This window comes from Pollachius pollachius (assembly GCF_949987615.1).
Source record: "Pollachius pollachius genome assembly, chromosome: 11".
NCBI classification, from domain to species: Eukaryota; Metazoa; Chordata; class Actinopteri; order Gadiformes; family Gadidae; genus Pollachius; species Pollachius pollachius.
This window is the reverse complement of record NC_136944.1, coordinates 11,866,585-11,887,418: the sequence shown is the minus strand read 5'-3', so window position 1 is coordinate 11,887,418 and position 20,834 is coordinate 11,866,585. Positions and strand designations below refer to the sequence as shown.

Here is a 20,834-nt window from a genome sequence, read left to right as displayed (position 1 = left end):
TAATGCCCCTTCCCGGTAACTGTGTTCATGTTTCACGGTCCATGCCAGGCGCCAGTGCCCCAGAGTGGATGGGCTTCCAGGAGGCAGAGTACAAGTTCTTTGACCACCGCACCACCTGGCACCAGGCCCAGAGGATCTGCTCCTGGTTCCAGGCCTCGTTGGCCTCTGTGCACTCGGACAACGAGGGCGTCTTCCTGTCAACTGTTTTAAGCAAGGTAGCATTCCGCCAACACCAAAGTTTGGAATCAAATTGGTCCATGGAAGTGTCACATGTGCTCATCTTTCTTTTGACAGAAATTAGATAGCAGTTATATTCCCTCGGGTGCTTTCTTTCTCCTTCCTCTCGTCCTTTTCTTTTTAAGTACCCGTTTTCTCTTTCTTTGTGAAAGACTTGACTGTCACATCAGCAGTCACTCTGCCCGGTGAGCTGTGGTTAGAGACCAATCCTAGTGCAAGGGCAGACTAAACCATTTTAAGCCTTTCCTGAGGAGTGAGAGGGGCGTCAGAGAGCCTCCGCACAAATTATTCAAAAAAATGTCAGTCTGAACCGATTTAATGAGCCAATTTTTATCAAAACATTCATGACCCTTATAACTTAGAAATAAAGAAAGTCATAGAAATCAAAACTTTTCATTCAAGGTTTGTCGATGTTACTTCTGCATTTGGGCCCTGGGTAGGTCAGTCCCAATCCCCCCCCCCCCCCCCCCCCACAACCCTGCTGCTCCCACCCCACGAACGACCAAAAGTTTTGCTGACAACTATGTACTCTGCAGTGTAGCAACAGTTTACCCCTGCTAGCCATTTTGTCATCATAGATTTCAGACTGCCGTGGTTAGCCAGCCGAAACAGAAGAAAATAAAGAGAACATAATCAAATATATATATATATATATATATATACATTTTGAAAGTAGATTAATTGAAAAGTGTTCCTTGGTTCTACCTCGACTGGAGGCTAGGCATAGCATGCTAAATGTTTTTGTCTCAACCCTCAGACGAAGGTAGAGAGCAACAACTGGTGGTTGGGACTCCACTCGTATGAAAACGACGGCCGCCTGCACTGGTCAGACCACTCTGTCCTCAACTACGTCTCCTGGGCGCCAGGCCGGCCACAGCCCCTCAGCCGAGACCGCAAGTGTGTGCACATGTCGCTCGACAAAGGTACGGAGCCACGTTACTTCCTGTGCCCTCCGTCCTTTTGACTGTTCACTAAACCTATATGGAGGCGAGCAGTAGCAGTCAGTGGTCAAGTAGGAGGAAAATGACGGAAATGAGACAGCTGAGCTGATTCAGGGTCATTTATGTCCATCCAAAAATCAACAACGCTCTTCATAGTGCTTGGTCCGAACCCCTGTCCTTTAGGCTGCTTCTCCTTCCTTTGTTTTGTGATGCCGGATGAAAATGGCAATCGAGGAGAACCTCTGCAGATTTAGGAAGCAAATGCGCGTGGAATCCCTGTTGGAACTCTGACACGGTGGCCATTTTGTCTGGCACTTCGTCTAGCCACTGTTTACCACCATCTCGGTGGCCATTTTAACTGTCAGGCTGGATCTTTTATATAATTTGTATAAATAGACTGTAACTGTCATGAACAACACCACAAATGACATGACATCTTATTATATAACTGATTGATTGTATCTTTTCCTACAGCCGGGTGGTTGGATCAGAAGTGCCACTCAGATCTGCCCTACATCTGCAAGAGGGTTAACGTTACTGGAACCATCCCGCCGACCCCGGCGTCACCTCTCCCCCCTTCAGGATGTCCAGAGGGGTGGTCCTCATACCAACACAAGGTGGGCCCCAAACACAACCGCTGCCTCAACAGAAGTTCACTTTATGAGAGAACACAAGAGAGAGATACGATTTTATTTCAGTTGTAAGAAACCTTGGCTACGCCTCGGCTGAATCAAAACCCCCTTCGTACATTATTTTCCAATAACAGGACACATCGGAATGGTTTATCCCATACAACTGTTATTTACTATAGATCACACAGACAGCAATATATTAATTGTTCCAAAGTTTACCCAGGGGTATTGTTTTCCCCTGGCTTAGCGGAGATGAACATGCAGTACAAATAAGATCATAATGAGGTAATAGCTATGTTAGAAAGCTGGACTCAGGCTTTAACTGTTATACTAATACAGTTCTTATACCGTTATACTGATTCAGTTCTTATACTGTAATAGTGATTCAGTTATTTTACTAATATACTGTTCTACTGATTCATTTCTTATACTGTTATACTGTCATACTGATTCAGTTCTTATACTGACGGCAAAGTGTTATGTTGGGTGGAAACTCCAAGTGCTTTGAATCCTGTGTGGGATCTAAAGCAGTTATACTAATAGTACATCTTATAGTTGAGGCATCCATTAGTAGCAGATCACAGTAAAATCTGATTTCAAAAGAGTTGACTTGTCATTCAGAATAATTATCTACCGATAAAAGTATTCATACATCCTTAACAAACGCAAAATAAGCATAATATATCAGTCTTTCTCAAAACATTTCACTGTCTTATTTTCTAACTGTGACCACTCCTCCTCAAAAGTCATGTTGAATATCTCCTTCGATAACTCACAGTGTCTTTCATATATGACCTTATGTCGTCTCCTCAGTGTTTCAAAGTGTTTGGCCAGGAGAAGTCAACCAAGGCTACCTGGTCTGCAGCAAAGATCATCTGTGACACAAATTCTGCCATGTTGGCTGTACTGCCAAACCATTTGGAACAAGGTAACTAGATACTCATGGCTGTGAGCAAAACAATATCTTTCTCCGTCCGAGTAGTTTTCTGATGGTTTTGTTTTCTTATGGTATTTCTTCTCAGAATATACAAATGTTATACAAAAACACTGTTTTGTTATGATTCAGTGAAATGGACCTTCTCTGCCTGCGTTTGAAAGATCTAATTTTAGAACGTCTCCCTTAGTTCCGCTGGACATAAAACTAGACTATCTCTCTCACTTGTGCCAACCAGTGGCGAGAATGCTGATTGACTGTCCATCTTGGTAAAAACCTGCACTACAGAATCCCTAAATATTTCTACAGGAATGTGTCATGATACGACCGTCAAAGTTTTAATGTTATCATACTTTAAAAGAAAAACATCTAAATCTGGTTTTGCACCGTCCCATCTGGTCTCGTATCTTTTGTGTGAACCTGAGCTCTAAAGGCTGTCTTCCTCCACAGCGTTTGTCACGACTCTGCTGTACAACATCAGCGTGGATCTGTGGGTGGGACTGACATCGGGTCCCAAAGGCCACTTCAAGTGGGACCAGCCAGGCATGCTCAGCTACACCAACTGGGCCCCCGGAGAACCCCTGGACAACAGCGGGCCCCTCCACAACAAGACACGGGTAACACTAAAGCTAAAGCCTCTCTCACTTTCTCTCTCTCTTTCTCTCGCTCTCGCTGTCACTCTCTCGTCTTCTCTCGCTCTCTCTCTCTCTAACTCAACACTTTAATGTGATGTGTGTGTGTGAGGTAATGTGATGTGTTTGTATGTAATGTGATATGTGCTGTGGTGTGTGATAGAATGTGATATGGGATGTGAGATGTGTGTGTCTGATGTAATTTAATGTAGAGTGATGTTTGCCCGGATATAGTGTATAGTGTGATGTAAAATGATGTGATATAATGTGATGTGTGACGGAGAGTGATGTGATATAATGCGATGTGTGACGGAGAGTGATGTGATATATATTGTGATGTGTAACGGAGAGTGGTGTGATATAATGTGATTCGTGACGGAGAGTGATGTGATATAATGTGATGTGTGATGGAGAGTGATGTGATATAATGTGATGTGTGACGGAGAGTGATGTGATATAATGTGATGTGTGATGGAGAGTGATGTGATATAATGTGATGTGTGACGGAGAGTGATGTGATATAATGTGATGTGTGACGGAGAGTAATGTGATGTGGGACGGAGAGTGATGTGATATAATGTGATGTGTGACGGAGAGTGATGTGATATAATGTGATGTGTGACGGTGAGTGATTTGGGATGTGTATGATGTGGGATGTATGATGCGGGATGTATGATGCATGTGAAATGTGTGTGTTTGGCAGGGGAACTGTGTTGTGATGATCCACGGGAACCCAGACAAGAACACAGGCATGTGGGCTTCCAGGCCCTGTGAGTTGAGGAAGCATGCCTTTCTCTGCCAGAGGAAACAAGGTGCCTCATTCAACGCATCCACAACCATACCGTATATAATAGATTGACCATTCAGTCTTCACTCTTAGATGCATCTTATTACTGAGCCGATCAAGGCTATGCATCTCTGTGGACATTTCTGGTTTAATGCCCATAACCTTTTGCCTAGGAGTCACACCCTAAATCCCCTAAACGCTAGACGATGCAACACAAACACATCTTTGTTCCTCTCTCTCTCTCTACTGGGATGGCCGCCGTCTTCCTCAGACCCCGACCTCCCCCAAGCCCCCGCCCTCATCCCCCCCTCCTTCTCGGGGCCCTTGAAGCTGGGCCGGTCTACCTACCGGGTGGTCCAGAAGCGCCTGGATTGGATGGGGGCTCTGCACGTGTGCGAATCTCTGAACGGGACCCTAGCCAGTGTGCGGGACCCCTACCAGCAGGCCTACCTCACCCTGCTAATGAGCAGCCTGCGCCAGTCCGCCTGGATCGCCCTCTACAACGGGGTATGGGAGGCATCTCTCAGGGCGACTAGTGGCCGGTTTGTTATTTTGCGGTGGTCCCTAGTAGCAATGGATGCCCTGTTTTGGTAAAAAAAAATGCTCTGCCGCTCCTGTTTCACGCTGTTCTTGTGTGGTGGAGGAGGTGGGCAGGGAGGAACGACAGGATTTTGGCTCTTATGCATGAATATTCATGACATGCAAATATCTCGCCTCTGATTGGCTAACAGCACTGTCCGTCACAGTAATGAAACCAATTAAGAGAGAGAGAGAGAAGGAGAGATGGAGAAGGAGAGAGGTACACAGAGAGAGGGAGAAGGAGAGAGACACAGACAGATCTCTTGGCCAAGAAAGAAGAGTTGAGGAAGAAATAGTCGGGCACTCCCGTGACTCCCGGCCGCCACGACTCCCGCCGTGCCCCGTGAATGAGTGAATGAATGTCCAGTCCAACCATTTCTTCCTCAACTCTTCTTTCTTGGCCAAGAGATGCAACGTTGATTTGTTGTCGCCACAAATAGCACAGGCACGAACTTGGTCCTCAATGTAAGCACCTTGCTGTTACCTCCTATCTGCCGAGATGGGCCCTGTGTCACCTGGCCGCAAAATCAATACTAATGTCTTCCCGTGGGCCGTCGCCCACGGGAAGACATTAGTATTGATTTTGCGGCTAGTATTGAAGTTGGTGAGGCTTTTCTAATTCGCTCGTTTATACCTCGTTTAATCGAGGTAGAAGAACATTTTCACGTTCAGCATGCATATGCAACTCCGAGTGACCTATCCTATTTCAAAAGGAATACGATTAAACGGTTTGTCAGGGAGTGACACCTTTAAAAAAAACAAAAAAACATTTTGAGTTGACATACAAATCAGATTCAAGATTAATAATTTAAAGTCCAACTGCAGACGTGCTCAAATTTGGGTGAATGGGGTGTTTTTTAGGTTCTTTCATTTCGTATTGTGGGAGGCAAGATTGCTGCCTATTGCCGGTGGCAGTGAACACAAACTCTGCCAAAACTTTCTTGGTGGGAAGACAGGCTAAAACATCCGGTTCGGAAGCAACAGTTTTGGGAAAAAGTGTCATAAATGTTTAAAATCATCCCTTTGTAGAAAATACACTTCGTAAACCCACAAGAGGAGGGGGTAGATATTTAAATATAAAAAGTACCTTTTAGCTGGTTCCCTCATTATTGTTTTCAGAGTTGGAAGAAGCTTTTGTTTTATGTTTAATGGTTTGTTTATTTTCAATCAGGGACAGGGAGTCTTCGCCTGGCTAGGTGAGGAGGACATGGTGTATTCCAACTGGCAAGTAGGGGAGCCCAAACAGATGGCTGGATGTGGTCACATGACCAGCACCGGCCAGTGGGTGATGGGTCCTTGTGATGATAAACTCGAGGCAGCTATTTGTGAGATTAGCGGTAAGGATAGTGTGTGTGTGTGTGTGTGTGTGTGTGTGTGTGTGTGTGTGTGTGTGTGTCCATTGTTCCATTGTAAATAAAAGTTTCCATTTCCATACATGCACAGTGCCTTTTTGCTGTCTTCAGAATATATATCTGTTGATATTGATATTTTACTGTCAATGCAATGAGAATAAAGTGCAGTCTAATCTGACAGAGTGAATACATCACATGCTAAACCTTGTTATGCTTGTTCCTTCTCGTACCAGCGGAGCCGGTGGTGCACCAGTGGGCGTACCCGGGCCAGTGCCCCAACTCACTGTCTCATGGGGCTTGGGTTCCCTTCAGGAACCACTGCTACGCCTTCAACCTGCAGACGCTCCGGCTGCAGAAGGACGCTCTGTCCTCTTGTAAGAAAGGTAAGCCCACTACATTTGGAGGAAAGATCATACGCCTTTGAGTACAATCTGGATCTGGATATCAACATATATTTCAAGTTGGTTGTTGCCTCTATCTTAATCAATGATAAGATGAAATTGCAGTCTTGCCCAGGGTTTGCATCTAAAGTGCTATGCACCAGGTTTGCTCCAGATTCACAACATGAGATTTGAAGATTCAGATTTAACATATTCGGTAAACCTGGTTATCAAGCTTCTTGCTTCTGAACAACTATGACTGTGTCTAAGAACATGCAGGAAACAGCAGCTTTCGGGGCTGGGTGGAAACGCAAAGCTGCATGCATGGTTGTGGCAAGTTATTCCAACCAGATATTTTCCACCCAGCAGCTACATTGCTTTGTAATCTCCTCGCTGCTGCCTGTGTTGAGTTTAGGGTTTATAATGACTGCGTGAGAAGAACCATTACAGCCAATTGGAAGCATGAATATTACTGTTGGACTCGCAGTGTGACTCATTTGATCCTGCTAAACCCTGGTTGTGGAACCATGCATCGATTGTATGTATTGAGCTTGCTGTGAAATGCACTGCACTCTCTGATTGCTATGTAAAAAAAACAATCAATGTTTTAAGTTTGAATTATTTCAATTTGTTTCACCCTAGGTTTCTCTGCATGCATTCGTCTATGCGTCTATGTGTGTGTTATGTGTCTGATTAAATCTCTGCCTCTGTTTTTTCTGTCAAACTTCCAGTGGGAGCTGATTTGCTCTCAGTGCTGGATGAGATGGAAAATGGGTTCGTGTGGGAACATATTCAGCAGTATGCCGACCAAGCTCATGGAGCTTGGTTGGGCATCACTCTCAAAGGTAGTGCCATGTACATATGTATACATATGGACAATACCAACTGCTATTCATCTGTAAGAAGGAGATATTTCCATAGAATGTGCTTTCGCTGGTGGTGTTTTTATGGAACACATCCAAGCCTATGTTTGGATCCTTAAATCCCTACAGAGAATGATAAGATAAACTACTGAAGTGAGAGTGATGAGTAAAATGCTCCATTTTTGCGAGTTCTTTATGTTCAAACATTTCCATATTGTACATTTTCACATGTACAAAAGGTACAACACATCACTTTTACCGACTCGGATCTTGCATGCTTTTGTTACATTCTTGATGTGTTTCGTGTGTGGTTTGTGTATGATTTTTTCAATGCACATTTTGTTGTCTTTGGATACACGTTTCTCAATGTTGTTTCTCCATGGGTCCCCACCTTTACAGGCAGTGCCCTGGTGTGGGATGAGACCACAGACATGTCCTACACCAACTGGGAGGCCCACGACGTGCTGAGCATGCTGTCGGCAAACAGCTGCTTCTGGATCGAGAGCAACACGGGCATTTGGAAGCCCGGCTCCTGCAGAAACCGCACACATGGAGTCATCTGCAAACGGCCACGCAGTGAGCACAAACACACACACACACACACACACACACACACACACACACACACACACACACACACACACACACACACACACACACACACACAATCACTGAATTAGGTCAGTTGTTATAATATCATGGACTCTTTTAAGATGGATCCTGTGTTTTTGTTCACCCCTCAGGTATTGAGCCTTCAGCGGCAACTTGTAAGTATGACTATGCTCCGTAATCTCTATGTGTTGACTTGAGTCTAATGTTAAGTTACCAATAGCATTCATTCATCTATTAAAGTAACCGGTAACACTTTATTTGAAGGTATCTACATAAGAGATACATGTCATTTTCATAACTATGACATGACACTGTCAAGAACTTGTCATTAATGGTATAAACATGTCATAAACGCTTCTGACTTCTGTCATTAAGTGTCATTCATTTTTTGTTGTGACAAGTTGACATTGTCTGGGTTGTCTTGATCATTACAAGTTGACATTAATCAAATTGACATTACTAGAAATTGTCTTGGTCATGACAAGTTGACATTAGATTTGTTTGGGATGAGTTTATAATGACAACTTGACATTAACCACGATGGCCTTGGCAGAGGAATTCTCCGTCATGACAACTTGACACAAACAGAACATGCACCTCTTTTCGTATTCATGAAATGTTGACATAATGATTATTATAATTAGATGTGCAAGGTTACAGACCAATTCTAGCACTTGGTCAGATAGATGTGCGGCAGGATATTTCACCAAACTTTGGTCCTGACACCGTTATGACAGTGTAACAAATACATTCTTTGACCTCAAGTAAAGTGGTTCCATTTTGATTTGTCATTAAGATATCATGAAGGATAGACTGGTGGTCCTGACACCATTATGACAGTGTAACAAATAAATTGGTCTGCGCTGTGCGGAAGAAGGGCTGGACCACAATGGAGGCTGGCTGTTCACATTTATTTAGATCTGCAGGAGACAAAAGAAAAGTGTCACTGAGCATCTAGTACAACAGACACGGGTCAGCATATCCGTCCTCAGCTAGGTTAGCGCAGACCGCTCATATATAGAAATATATATTTAACTTTAACTTATTATATTAAAGTAGGAGTCACAGCATTCATTTGAGGTGAGCATACATGCTGCAATAGTCCATCCATTACCAGTTCACCACTCTTACCTTCCTCCTCAACCCCGGACAGCGGAAGTGGACCACTTGCCCACCCTGATCGTCATCATGGTGGCGGGCCTGGTCCTGGTGCTGTTGATCGTGGGGATCATCTACTTGTACCGGCGGCGCGGCATCGGCTCCGGGGGCTCCTACGACGGTGCCCGGTACAGCCGCACCAGCTCCAGCCCCGCCGAGCAGGCGGAGAAGAACATTCTGGTGTCTGACATGGAGCTGAACGAGCAGCCAGAGTAAAACCCTATCCCGGACCCGGAACGCCCTGCTCTGCTGTGCTGCTTGGAGAATACCCCTTGCTCTGTGACACTGATTCGCGATAGAGATTCTGTTGCTTAGGATTAAGCTGCTTGTTTTTTCTATTATACAGTATATATAAGAGAGAGAGAGAGAGAGAGGGGGGGGGGGGAGAGGGGGGGGGGAGAGAGAGAGAGGGGGGGGGAGAGAGGGTGAGAGAGGGTGAGAGAGAGAGAGGGAGAGGGCGAGGGGGAGAGAGAAAGTGAGAGAGAGAGGTTTTACGATGTTGGAAAGCTGCGTAGAGCGCAGCAGATGTCAATTATGATTTAAAAAAGATAAGCCCTGAAAGCTATTCTTCCTGCGTGTAGAAGCGTGGTTTCTGTCATTATTGAGTTATATTTGCTTTTCTGTTTGTTTTTTTCAAAAGCAGTTTTAAAAACACAAAAAAAAGTGAATCTGGTTACTGCCAAACATTTGGCAAAGTTTGACAATCAGATGTACTGTAAGGTACGAATAGGAAAACCATGTAATTTCTTACATTTTCTGCAATAACGTTTGTAAAGTAATCTATGAACAAGACCAAAGAAGATACAAGGGACCAAGATTCAAACAAAAACATTCTCTTATGCCATTATCCAGACAATCTCCCCTGCAGCCGAATCATTTCCATCTTTGCCACGACAGAATTTACCTGAAGTTCAGGTGTGCTAGTATTTTTATTTGAGCTTTTATGCTGATTTCGTTTTTTGTTCTTTTTTTCAGTTTAAGTTGAATTTCTTAGTATCTACAGCACCAACTGTATATACCGATGATGACGATGCATGCATTGCTTTTGCCAAAGTATGTCACTCGCATATCCTGATTCTTACGTCTGCATGTCAGCCACAGCTTGGTGTGAAGCAGAAGAGACACCAGTCCAAATGTGAATGTGTAGAGGGAAAAAACGGACTGTTTACATTGGGGACGTCCAAGATGGCCGAATGCAGTGGCCAAGCGAAGGTGTGTGTGTGTGTGTGTCTGTGTCTGTGTTTGTGTGTCTTTGGGATTATTTTATGCACATAAATAAATAGGACTTTGATTACAGTTGCTGTTCTTAAGTGGACTTCTTGCATAGTAGTACATAAATGGACCTTCAAACATCCAATTGTAGGACTGACTTTTGCTCATAAGGCTTGGTTTGTATCTTTTGGCATTTTCTGGCAGTTCACCTCGACATTACTGGAATTAAGGAATTTGCTGCCACTTTCTTGGTTTGGTTTGTCATATGTGGTCCCAACCATTTATTCTTCTTGCTTTAACAACACATCCGTTTATTCAATAATGAAAAAAAAAATGGCTTGTATAGATCAATAAACCTTCCTTGTCATATTGTTTGCCTGGCTGCGCCGTAACCTTGCATTACCCTGCAAAAAAAGCATCTGCTATTGTAAATTAGTCTTATTTAGAAATTTTCCCACTCGCATTCTGTTTACCTTTTACAAAAAATATATTTTGTTGCTTCTAAGCAATATAGGGACCAGATGTCATCATGAAAAGGTAATTCATGTATTTTCCCTCCCTCTCCAAACATTCCTTTGTGCTTCAGTCTTCAGCCTGTGTCATTTGTGTAATTTTGTGTACAACTGTACACCCGAATGCTTCGGGTCTGAGCTTCGTCTTGGTCTCACTAAACTGCTGTGGAAATACCAGAACCTTTTTTTATCTTGTAAGTTGGACTAAGATGGGGGAGAGTAGGAGTACATCTGTGTGTGTGTGTGTGTGTGTGTGTGTGGGAGAGTGTTTGTGTGTGTGTGTGTGTGTGTTTGTACGTGCGTGTGTGTGTGCGCACGCTCACGCCCTCTCCAGCTGTGGAATGTTGAGTCGGCAAGAAGAGCTCAGTTGCATGTCTGGAACCAATCAGAGAAGAGGAGGGCTCAGGGCCACGAGGGGTTAAGAAGAAATGTAGAGGAGGGAGAGAAGACAACTACAGGCCAAAAGGAGAAGAGAGCGAGAGAGGTGTAGTGACATTAGCAGCGGGGAGGGAGAAGGGACACGTCCTACACTCTGGCTGTCCCCTGCTGGTGGTTTGAGGAACAACCACACGTGAATCAGAAGAAAACGGAGATGTGACGCCACGACCTTGGGTGTGTTCTGCATTGAATGAAGCTTGTGGAGACTGGGGGTTGTGTCGTCCCCGTGAAGTTTACCCAGAGCAACCTTTTTGACATCGTTTTGTATGTTTTTTATTTTTTATTTTATTTTCACAAATAAAGTTTATGTTGACAATCAGGCCTCTACGATTCACGGGTTTATTTAGGGTTTAAAAAAGAAAACGATATGCTCTAAACTATAGCCAAGGATAAAGAACATATTTGTTTACATATAGCTGTTTGTCTAGAGGGCTTAAACACAATTCTTTATGGGGAAAATGACTAAATTGAACTAAATAGCCATCGTCTGATAGTCAATGGAAAATGATTATTGGAAAAATAAATTGCAAAAAGAAGCATATTGAATGTAATAGTGTATGCCTTCCACAAGGAAGCAGGCATTGAACGATAGCTTTAATTTTCTTCCGACTCAGTGACCAGTTTAAGTCTCACCTCAGCTGCGCTCGAATTGTCTAGTCTGCATATTGTCCTATTACTGCTCAGGCTCATCTTCTTCTAAAGATAATTACACAAGTAGCCAATTTGTTTATTTTCCTCACTTTGGGGTCCAACGAATTCTATTTTTTTGCATAGGAAATTGCCTTTCCTAACGAGATGACCCGGAAGAACTTGGAGGAAAGGTGGTTCGAATTAAAAAAAATGCTTAGGAAAGGAGCCTCGATGCATCCTTTAACGCTACTTTAGTATAGGTTACTCCTGAGCAACCTTTACGAAAGGAAAGGAGATATTGGTATCCCATAATCCTTTACGGCGGCAATATTGAAAGCAACATGCCACCGACGAAGTTTACAGACTAAAGCAGAAAAGAAAATAAAATTAATAATGGGCTACCATTTCCAGAAACATTATTTGAATCGAAATGAATTAATTTATTGCTGGTTAAGCACACAATATACACCGTAATGCCGACTGCACATTTAAGAAAGACTAAAGGTACGGCCACACTGAACGCGTTACGCGCGTAAGATTACGAGCGTAAGATTAAGCGCGTAACGCGCCTAACCTGACGCTTGATCATTATGTGTTACAAAAATGGTTCAACGCGCTTAACGCGCCTACGCAGCTAGATGAACCCACCCAAAACTTATTTTCCCCCGCTACTTTTCTTTTGCTCCACAAACATGGCTGAGATCACCACCATCGCTGCGCTGTATTTGTTATGGGAGTACGAGGAGAGTAGGAAACCCAAACGCCGCCGTGTTTGGGAGCATGTCATGACATCCTCCGTAGGCGCTCACAGCTGGGTAAGTTTCACCACCTCCTCATCGTTTCAGCACACACTGAAACGGTGACTTGGTTTTCCATGTTCTTTCTGCTTCTGTGCGTCCTCGGCTCCGTCTCTCTGCCAGTGACATCGACATCGGGACAAGCTCAACGCTGATTGGCTATCGCGGCTAAGCGTCACGCGTAGGAGCGTAAAAAGTTAATTTTTTTGAACTCCGCGTGTTGGTGCGTTGGGCGCGTAGGTGCGTTTGGCGTTTATTTAGGTGCGTAAAACGCGTCTAACGCGCCTAACGCGCTGCTTTAGCGCTTGTAATGCATCTAAGCGCCTAAACCAATGGTTCCCTATGCAAAAATACAGATTTTCTACGCCTCTAATGCGCGTTCAGTGTGGCCGTACCTTAAGGGGGCAGTTAATTTCAAAATCAACATAATTTGAGTCTCTTTTTTTTTTTAAGTGATCCAAAATATTCCCGTTGGCGCTGTCCGACCAAAGTGATTCTCACTGTTGGCGTCAACCTGATTGAAATCAATACGACAAGAACGCATGGATCGAAAGAGCGCTTGTTGTGTAGTCCAACTTCGGAAAACTAGTTCCACGCTAGAGGTCAGCAATACTCGGCGTCGCACAATGACGTCGTTTTTTTTAAACAGTGCTGTCTTTTCCTATGTTCGAAAGTAAGCACCTTTTCATCACTCATGACGTTTTCCACAAAGGTAAAGGAAAGGAGGCATATAGGTTAGGAGATTTGACTATTCGTGGAGGCCCTTGGGCTCATTCGCATCTGGTTATAGGCTATATATCTATTAGATAACAGTTGTAACCGAGCGTTTTATTGTTGCCTAGACTGGGTAGCCCCGCCCATTCTGCCGGCAATTTAAGTTTGCCCTGCAGAAGGGTCTTGAGAAGAGCAATACATTTCTTTCTAGTTTCAACACGTTTTTGCGGGAGCCAATCACCAAGCTGGCTTTTCCCCCTGGCGTGCTATTGGCTGGTTTAACACAATGATGACAGGGAAGCGACGGCAAGCAGCCAATTGCATACAGAGTCATTTGAACTAGGCCCATTGATCACGCCTTGCGCTGAAGAAAATGACAGCAGCTTCCCCAGACCAAATCTACGATGGAGTTTGGTCTGGCAATAGCCAGGCTAATTGTTGCCTATACTTGGGTAATATATAAAGAAAGAATCAACAAACTCACGGCGCTCCCAACAGATTGTCACGGCTGCTGGCCAAGGTGCAGAAAATGGACCGCAATGCTGACACGATATACTTATTTTAATCAGGGGATGTAGGCGCCAGGCTCCAATGAGCGTGGGCAAAGCAACAGTGGGGGAAAACTAAGGAGCTTGGCTTGGCACAGGTGCACTAAAGTCCAAGGGGAACAGAAAACTAGCAGTCGCAACGACGGGGCAAATGCCCAACATGGATGTAAAAAAAAAACGGGAGAGAAAAAAGCAACTTTCGGGCAAGGGGCAGGGGCAAGGGCAAGAGCAAGGGGAGGTCCTGGGCCGAGCACGGTTGGCGTGGAGCAGCGTGACTCGGCTGTAGCTTGGCGTGGCTGTAGCTTGGCGTGGCTGTAGCTTGGCGTGGCTGTAGCTTGGCGTGGCTGTAGCTTGGCGTGGCTGTAGCTTGGCGTGGCTGTAGCTTGGCGTGGCTGTAGCTTGGCGTGGCTGTAGCAGGCGTGACGTGGATCCATGAACAAGGATAAACCCGCTGTGGCCGCCTGCATCTTAAATAATCCGTCCTGTGGCAGATTGTAATCAGCCACGGATTGGTAATCAGCCATAGGTGCGCTTGTGGCACAGCATGCCATAAACCATGGGCAGAGTGAGGCCATGGAGTGGGCGTGGCTTGGGCACAGTGAAGGCAGGTAGCAGGGGGGAAAATCCGGCTCAGGACCATAAGAGCAGGCCCGGACTGTGACAGTACCCCTCCCTCTACGAACACCTCAAGGTGTTCCGATGACCTCTAGATTCTGTCGCTGGAAGTTCCTGATCAGAGTTGGGTCCATATTGCAACGGGATGGCACCTGTGGTGGGAATTCCGGAACCACGTCAATCACAATTGTCTAAACTGACCAAACTGGGTTGAATAAAGAGTCATCCGAATTCATAACAATTATGATCATATATTTGGGTAATAACGGTACAATAACATACAACAAACAATAAAACATAACAAACAATGATCCAATGGATGGGAAATCAACCTGCCCCGCTCCAAGAGCTGCGCAAGCTGAAGTCTGACACATTGTCTAATGCGAGGTCTTCTTATACCGTGACACAGGTCTCAGAAATGCTGACGTCAGCTCTGCTCCACACATGATGTGTGATGGAAAAATAGATCATGTTGTTTCCCCTTCATCATGTTAGCTCTGTCTCAAATTCCTTGCATAATCACTCCAACTGTTCCTAACATTATCCAACGTTAACCTTTGTGCCTGGGGTATACCGGTCACGATGAAGCAGAGATCCCCTTATGCATTATTTTCCTTGACGAGAATACAGGAAACTCTGTCCTTAGGTAAACATTATCCTATTGATCATCGACAATTGTAATGTGGGGTCTCATAGTGGTGACTTCTCAGTTGGACACTGTGAACCTTGACCACCCCAAGGGTGTCAGCGAAAAGGCATAACCAACAAATGGCATTACAGAAACAGAATGTGAAAATATAGTTTTCCCATTACACACCCAACTCCTCTCCTCCGGCCCGTAACCCTTCCAGTTGACCAGATAATGCAGCCCTCTGCTCCTCTCGTGGACCTTGAGTAGCTGACCGTGAACGTCTCGCCTCCGTCCACGATCCTGGGGGGAGGGGGGGCTTTAGGGGGGCTGGAGAGGGGACTAGAGAACACTGGCCGTTGCATGGACATGGGTAACTTCAGTCTTACAGTGGAAGGGTGTAGCAACCAATAACGTATAATAACTGCCAATAACGTTATAATTAAATGTAATAAAGCCAATAATATAATAAATTGCCAATAATGTAATAAAGTTGTTGAGCCAATAACGTAAAAACTTTTTCCCAATAATGTTATAACGTATGACGTTATTGGCTGGTTATTACGTTATTGGCCTTGTATTAAAAAAAACCTTTGAAAATGTAATAACTGAGCCAATAATGTAATAACTGAGGTATCACCCATTTTATTTTCAATTTCTGGCGAAAAACTGTCACACTTAGCCTTAATATTGCATCTTGCAACACATGCTTAAATATCTGGTCAATTTGTATTTATATGTAACTCTTAGGGTTCCGTTATAGTACTCTGTGTATCCAACTCCGTGACTACGCAGACGTTTCAACAGAGTCTTGAGCCTTTCGAAGTTCTGCGTTGCAGTTTTCAGTATGGTATTGCAATTCACCGCTGGAACGCTAGGGGCTGCGGGAATGAGACCATAGCTGACCAATGACAGCCCCGCGGTCTCCATCGTTCTGAGTGGCTACGGAGAGCACTTTACGCAGTATCATAAACTAAGATTTACTTTTAATCTGGGATTCTTGAATCGGCCCGAACAGCTTTGGGGCCAGCCTGATCTACAGAGCGACATTCGATTGCTTGGACAACTGCTGCATGAATTGGTGAGTACTCTTGCATAAGGTGTATATTCTCTTTCTGCCACTTTCTTTAGTCGCTATCTACCAACATTAAAATAGAAGGACAAAATACATATCTTATGATAGAGAGGGACAGACAGGCAGACAGAGAGAAGATCAGAGAGATAATCAGACACACAGACGTTGGATGCAGTGTGGCTCTTCAGGACTCTTGTGGTGCATCGACACTCAAGTCCAAAACGTTCTACAGAGGCTTTTGTAATATCTACAGTTATTACATTTTAGGAGCTCTCATTTCCTAGACTAGTTTGCAGTTAAACACAACATAAGATCAATATAAAACGAGCCATTGCTCATTAATAATTACAACATTTCTAATTATATTAATTTAGATTCTTTATTATCATTACTATTGTGGCCCCCAGCATGTTGTTGATCTTTAAAAGGACCCCTAGCTAAACTCATTGAAGACCCCTGCTCTATAAGCTGACTCTGGTGAATTTGATCAGGAAACATTGGAAACAGTTTCATTGTTACGAACAATTATACATGTGTATAGTATATCATAGAATAACATATGAAAATACATTGAACAACTTGCTCAACTTGTCCTAGACCGCACCTACTGGGAGCTGCTGGTTCTGAGAGTAAACGAGACCTAATGTTCGTTGTGTGTGTGTGTGTGTGTGTGTGTGTGTGTGTGTGTGTGTGTGTGTGTGTGTGTGTGTGTGTGTGTCCCTGCTGAGAGACTTGACCAGGACTCTCTGCTGAGACCCCGTCCACACAGAGCCGATTTTTTGTTGAAACCGCATAAGTCTTGTGCGTTTGGGCCGACCGTCCAGGCTGATCCGGCGGATCCGGTGCCCGATACCGCACTTCTCTGAAACCATGTCCCAGGGTGGTTTCAAATAAAACTGGACCTATGTGGTTTCTTGTTAGGAATCGTGTGGACGCCTGAAACGCAAACGATGACGTCATCACCCCCCCCACCAGCTGGGCGACGTTAAAGGGGAATTTCACTGGTGGAAACATGAATATGTATTGAAATTGGGTCCTATATGTAGTTCAAATAAATGTCTAATTTGGTGCCGTCTTGACCGAGCAAAGGCAGAAAGTGCCTTTTTGGCGATTGTGGATTGAAGACAACAACTCCCACCATGCACCACGATGCACAGCTTTGCAGGCCACTCACGCTGATCTACATCTCCGCCTATCAGAGACCTCGTGGTTCCCTCTACCAAGCTGACACCGGAAGACTGCTTGAAAATCAATTCACACAACATTTCTAGTGAAGAGTATTAGTTGGCGAACTCATAAGTGAATTACTCCTCGTTTGTATTTCTTTCAAAATGGTGAACTTTTGCATGGTGCTGGGATGTTCAAGCAGGACAAGGAAAGGACAAGCAGTACGTTTTCATCTCCTACCTAGAGATTTGGAGCGTTGCAAACAGTGGCTACGGGCTATCAATCATCCAAAGTTTGGAAAAGACACAGCCGTAAAACAAAAGAAGGTTTGCAGTCTCTATTTCAAGCCGGAAGACTTCGAATTCAATGTCCTGGGAATGAAGAGAATGTCCTATTTTGAACACGATATTTACCTTTCCATATGACGACGAACATCCTGGGATGTCTGCAACTAGCAGAGCTAAACGCATACACAGCAATACACTATGGGGGAAGTGGACATGTCTGCAAGGCTGCAAGGCATCTACACAACAAAGAAGTCAATTGATTGGCCTGGCCTCAGTATCAGACTTAATGGCTCCAGTGGGAATGCAAATGTGAACTAACTTAACCTCTCTCAGTTAGAGAGAGGAAGCAATGTATCTTAAGATAAAGGGAGAATGTATACAATTCCTTTTAATGTGAAAAGTAATTATATAAACAAGGTTAATATAATTTGTATATTTTAGTTATGATTAATATTTCCACGACACTAATGAACATGTTTTAATTAGTCCTATTCATTCTCTCTTTTTAATTGCACAAAGGGCCACTGGAGATCTTTCATAGTGCTCTCCTGAAAGACCTCCCCAAACGCCAGGCCTTCTCATATGATGGAATGAGGGAGAGGTGCTACCTCGCTATCCCAGAGCACAATGAAAACATTGTGTAAAGGAAACAAGCCACCACAGTGACAGGTGTGTTACCATGTGCTCTTTGAATAGTATAATGACCAAAATTAGAAAGTTCACAGCTAACTCAATAGGCATACGTCGCTGAAAGGTTTAATCTATTCCTGGGGAGAGAAGTCTACTAGACAAATCTTCATTCAGATTTTCTGTGTAATCATATTCCTTGTCATTTACAGGAGAACCACGGTTCAAACAGGTGTACTGCAAGAAGTCCAAGCGATGGATATTGAAAACAATCTTCACACGTCCGTTCGTCCCTGCAGGCTTTGGCTGACGCTTCCAGTTCACCTTTGGGATTCTGAAATAGGTCTCCAGCACGCCGCTGTCCATATGCGGTGCGAAACTAGGATGCTCCACAACACATACGTCCGTGTCCTCGTCTGATTCAGAGATTTCGTCCAGAAGAAATCAACTTCTTTGAAATTCTTTGCAGCAGACGGACTCTACCTCTGTGTCCATAGGCGCACAGTGAGAGAGCACAGGCACCACCAATCCGCCCCAGCTCGAGCCATTCCGGGCTCCTTGTCCGCGACAGGCAGGTCTTCTGCCTCGGCTGTAGCAGCCACAGCAGCCACCTCCTGTTCCTCTAACAGCTTCAGCTGCTCGTCGCTATATTGCAGCTCGTAAAGGTAGCCACGAACATCTAATTCGAGCATCAGATCTTCGAAATCTAATAGGTCTGTAGTGTCAGTGGGTCCCACTGATGGACATATTAAAGTCCCAGCCCCTATAGGGGTTGGGACTAATGCTTGTAGTCTTATGAGAATCCTCCCCTCTTACACTTCCTGTTTTAAATGACGCAAAAATCGTCATATTGCGTCATTTAAAACAGGAAGTGTTAGAGATCGATACGGATCTTTCCGGTCTCAGGGGAAAATAAAGGAATGATGCTCAACCATTCAAAAATATGAGTGGGTTTCTAACGATACAAAGCTTAATGGAAATGGGTGACGTTTCCTTTTAAGAGGTCAGGGAAGCTGATGCCTTTGGGGAAGGGGAGTTTTTAGGGTAATTTTGGAATGGAAAATTAGTCTGAAGTTAAAGGTTTAAGTTCTTCTGCATATCTGTTGCATTATGTAGATTGAGATCAGCACTGTCACTTTAAGGAGTTTGGGGGAGACGTGGCTGTATCAGAAGTCAGCATTGCAATGCTGCAGAGGGAATCAGCAGGAAAGGGCCTTTTCACCACATATATAAATGCTTACCTTCAAAAAATGATCTGTTCAAATGTACACATTTATAATTTCACTGCTTTAGTTTAGAACCAGACAGCCATTTTATTTTGCACTTCTTTTCAAGTGTAGTTCGGCCATGTATTAACACGCCATCTCGTGTCGGTGCAGATCAGCGATTCACTCATCAAATTAGCTGAGCTGAGTTAAAGCAGTCAATTTACGAAGTAATACATTGCCAAACCAAGCTTGGAAAAAAGTGCAAAAATAAACGGCAGTCTCAGATAAACTAAAGCATAGACAAACATTCTTCAAATCTTACATTTAGAGAACAATTGAATGGATTTTTATTTGTTAGGTAAGCATTTATATATGTGGTGAAAAGGCCCTGTAGTAACATATAGTACTCATTACTGTTTATAAGTGTATATTAAAGGACTTATTAAAGGTCCCATGGCATGCTACTTTATGGATGCTTTAATGTAGATATTAGTAGGCCCCAAACAAACGCATTTGAAGACGTTCCCGAAATTCAGCCGTGGTGCAGAATTACAGCCACTACAAGACAGTCGCACATCAAGCTTTCCCCAAATGCGCTGTTTCGGTGTCTGTAGCTTTAATGCAAATGAGGAGAAGAGAGGGGGATCAAGGAGGAGGGTGGGGGTGTGGCCCTGAGGAGCTTGCAGCCACATTACCATGCGCTCTGTTTACAGTGGATGGATCGCAATGGCGAGGCGCACACAGCCTTTAGCCATGTTCTGTAAATATTCTAGAACACAGGGGTCCTGGAGCTCTATATCTAAATAATAACATATTATACATAGATATCCATATCATATAATATACATTATCACGACCAAAAGCTATGTGAGCCTCCGGACGATGTTATGGATCTCAAACGACCGCGTCGGGTTCTCCAACGTCTCTGGTTCTTCCACGTCCACATCAATCTGAAGTAGACTGAACCACGACATGGAGGAGAAAGGGATTGTTGCCCGCGATTGTTGACTGCGGTTGTCTCCCGCCGGAGCCTCGCTGCCGAGGGACCACCGCCTCGGCAGCAGTCAGCGCTTAGGCACCACCGCCTCCTGCAGCGCCGAGGCGGTGGTCCCTCGGCAGCGGGAAGCGGGGCTCAAGCGGGAGACATTCGCAGCCAACAATCCCTTTCTCCTCCATGTCGTGGTTCATGTACTTCCACTACGAGTCTCGTTGTGGAAATACCAGAGACGAGAGTCCAATGTGTTATGCGCCATAACACCAACAGCAGAA

At 44.4% G+C, this 20,834-nt stretch overlaps 1 protein-coding gene across 1 annotated transcript in view; it reads left to right on the top strand.

The window, feature by feature from the left end:
- mrc2 (mannose receptor, C-type 2) overlaps window positions 1–9,469 on the top strand; it is a 36,069-nt gene extending 26,600 nt beyond the window's left edge. Inside the window, exons 17-29 of the mRNA XM_079746950.1 lie at window positions 49–215; window positions 995–1,160; window positions 1,653–1,795; window positions 2,624–2,738; window positions 3,195–3,361; window positions 4,080–4,188; window positions 4,435–4,670; window positions 5,914–6,079; window positions 6,328–6,477; window positions 7,206–7,319; window positions 7,737–7,913; window positions 8,081–8,104; window positions 9,103–9,469. Coding sequence (XP_079603076.1) covers window positions 49–215; window positions 995–1,160; window positions 1,653–1,795; window positions 2,624–2,738; window positions 3,195–3,361; window positions 4,080–4,188; window positions 4,435–4,670; window positions 5,914–6,079; window positions 6,328–6,477; window positions 7,206–7,319; window positions 7,737–7,913; window positions 8,081–8,104; window positions 9,103–9,323 — 1,955 coding nt within the window. The 3' untranslated portion in view covers window positions 9,324–9,469. The remainder of the gene's footprint in view (window positions 1–48; window positions 216–994; window positions 1,161–1,652; window positions 1,796–2,623; window positions 2,739–3,194; window positions 3,362–4,079; window positions 4,189–4,434; window positions 4,671–5,913; window positions 6,080–6,327; window positions 6,478–7,205; window positions 7,320–7,736; window positions 7,914–8,080; window positions 8,105–9,102) is intronic.
- Window positions 9,470–20,834: the final 11,365 nt, after the last annotated feature.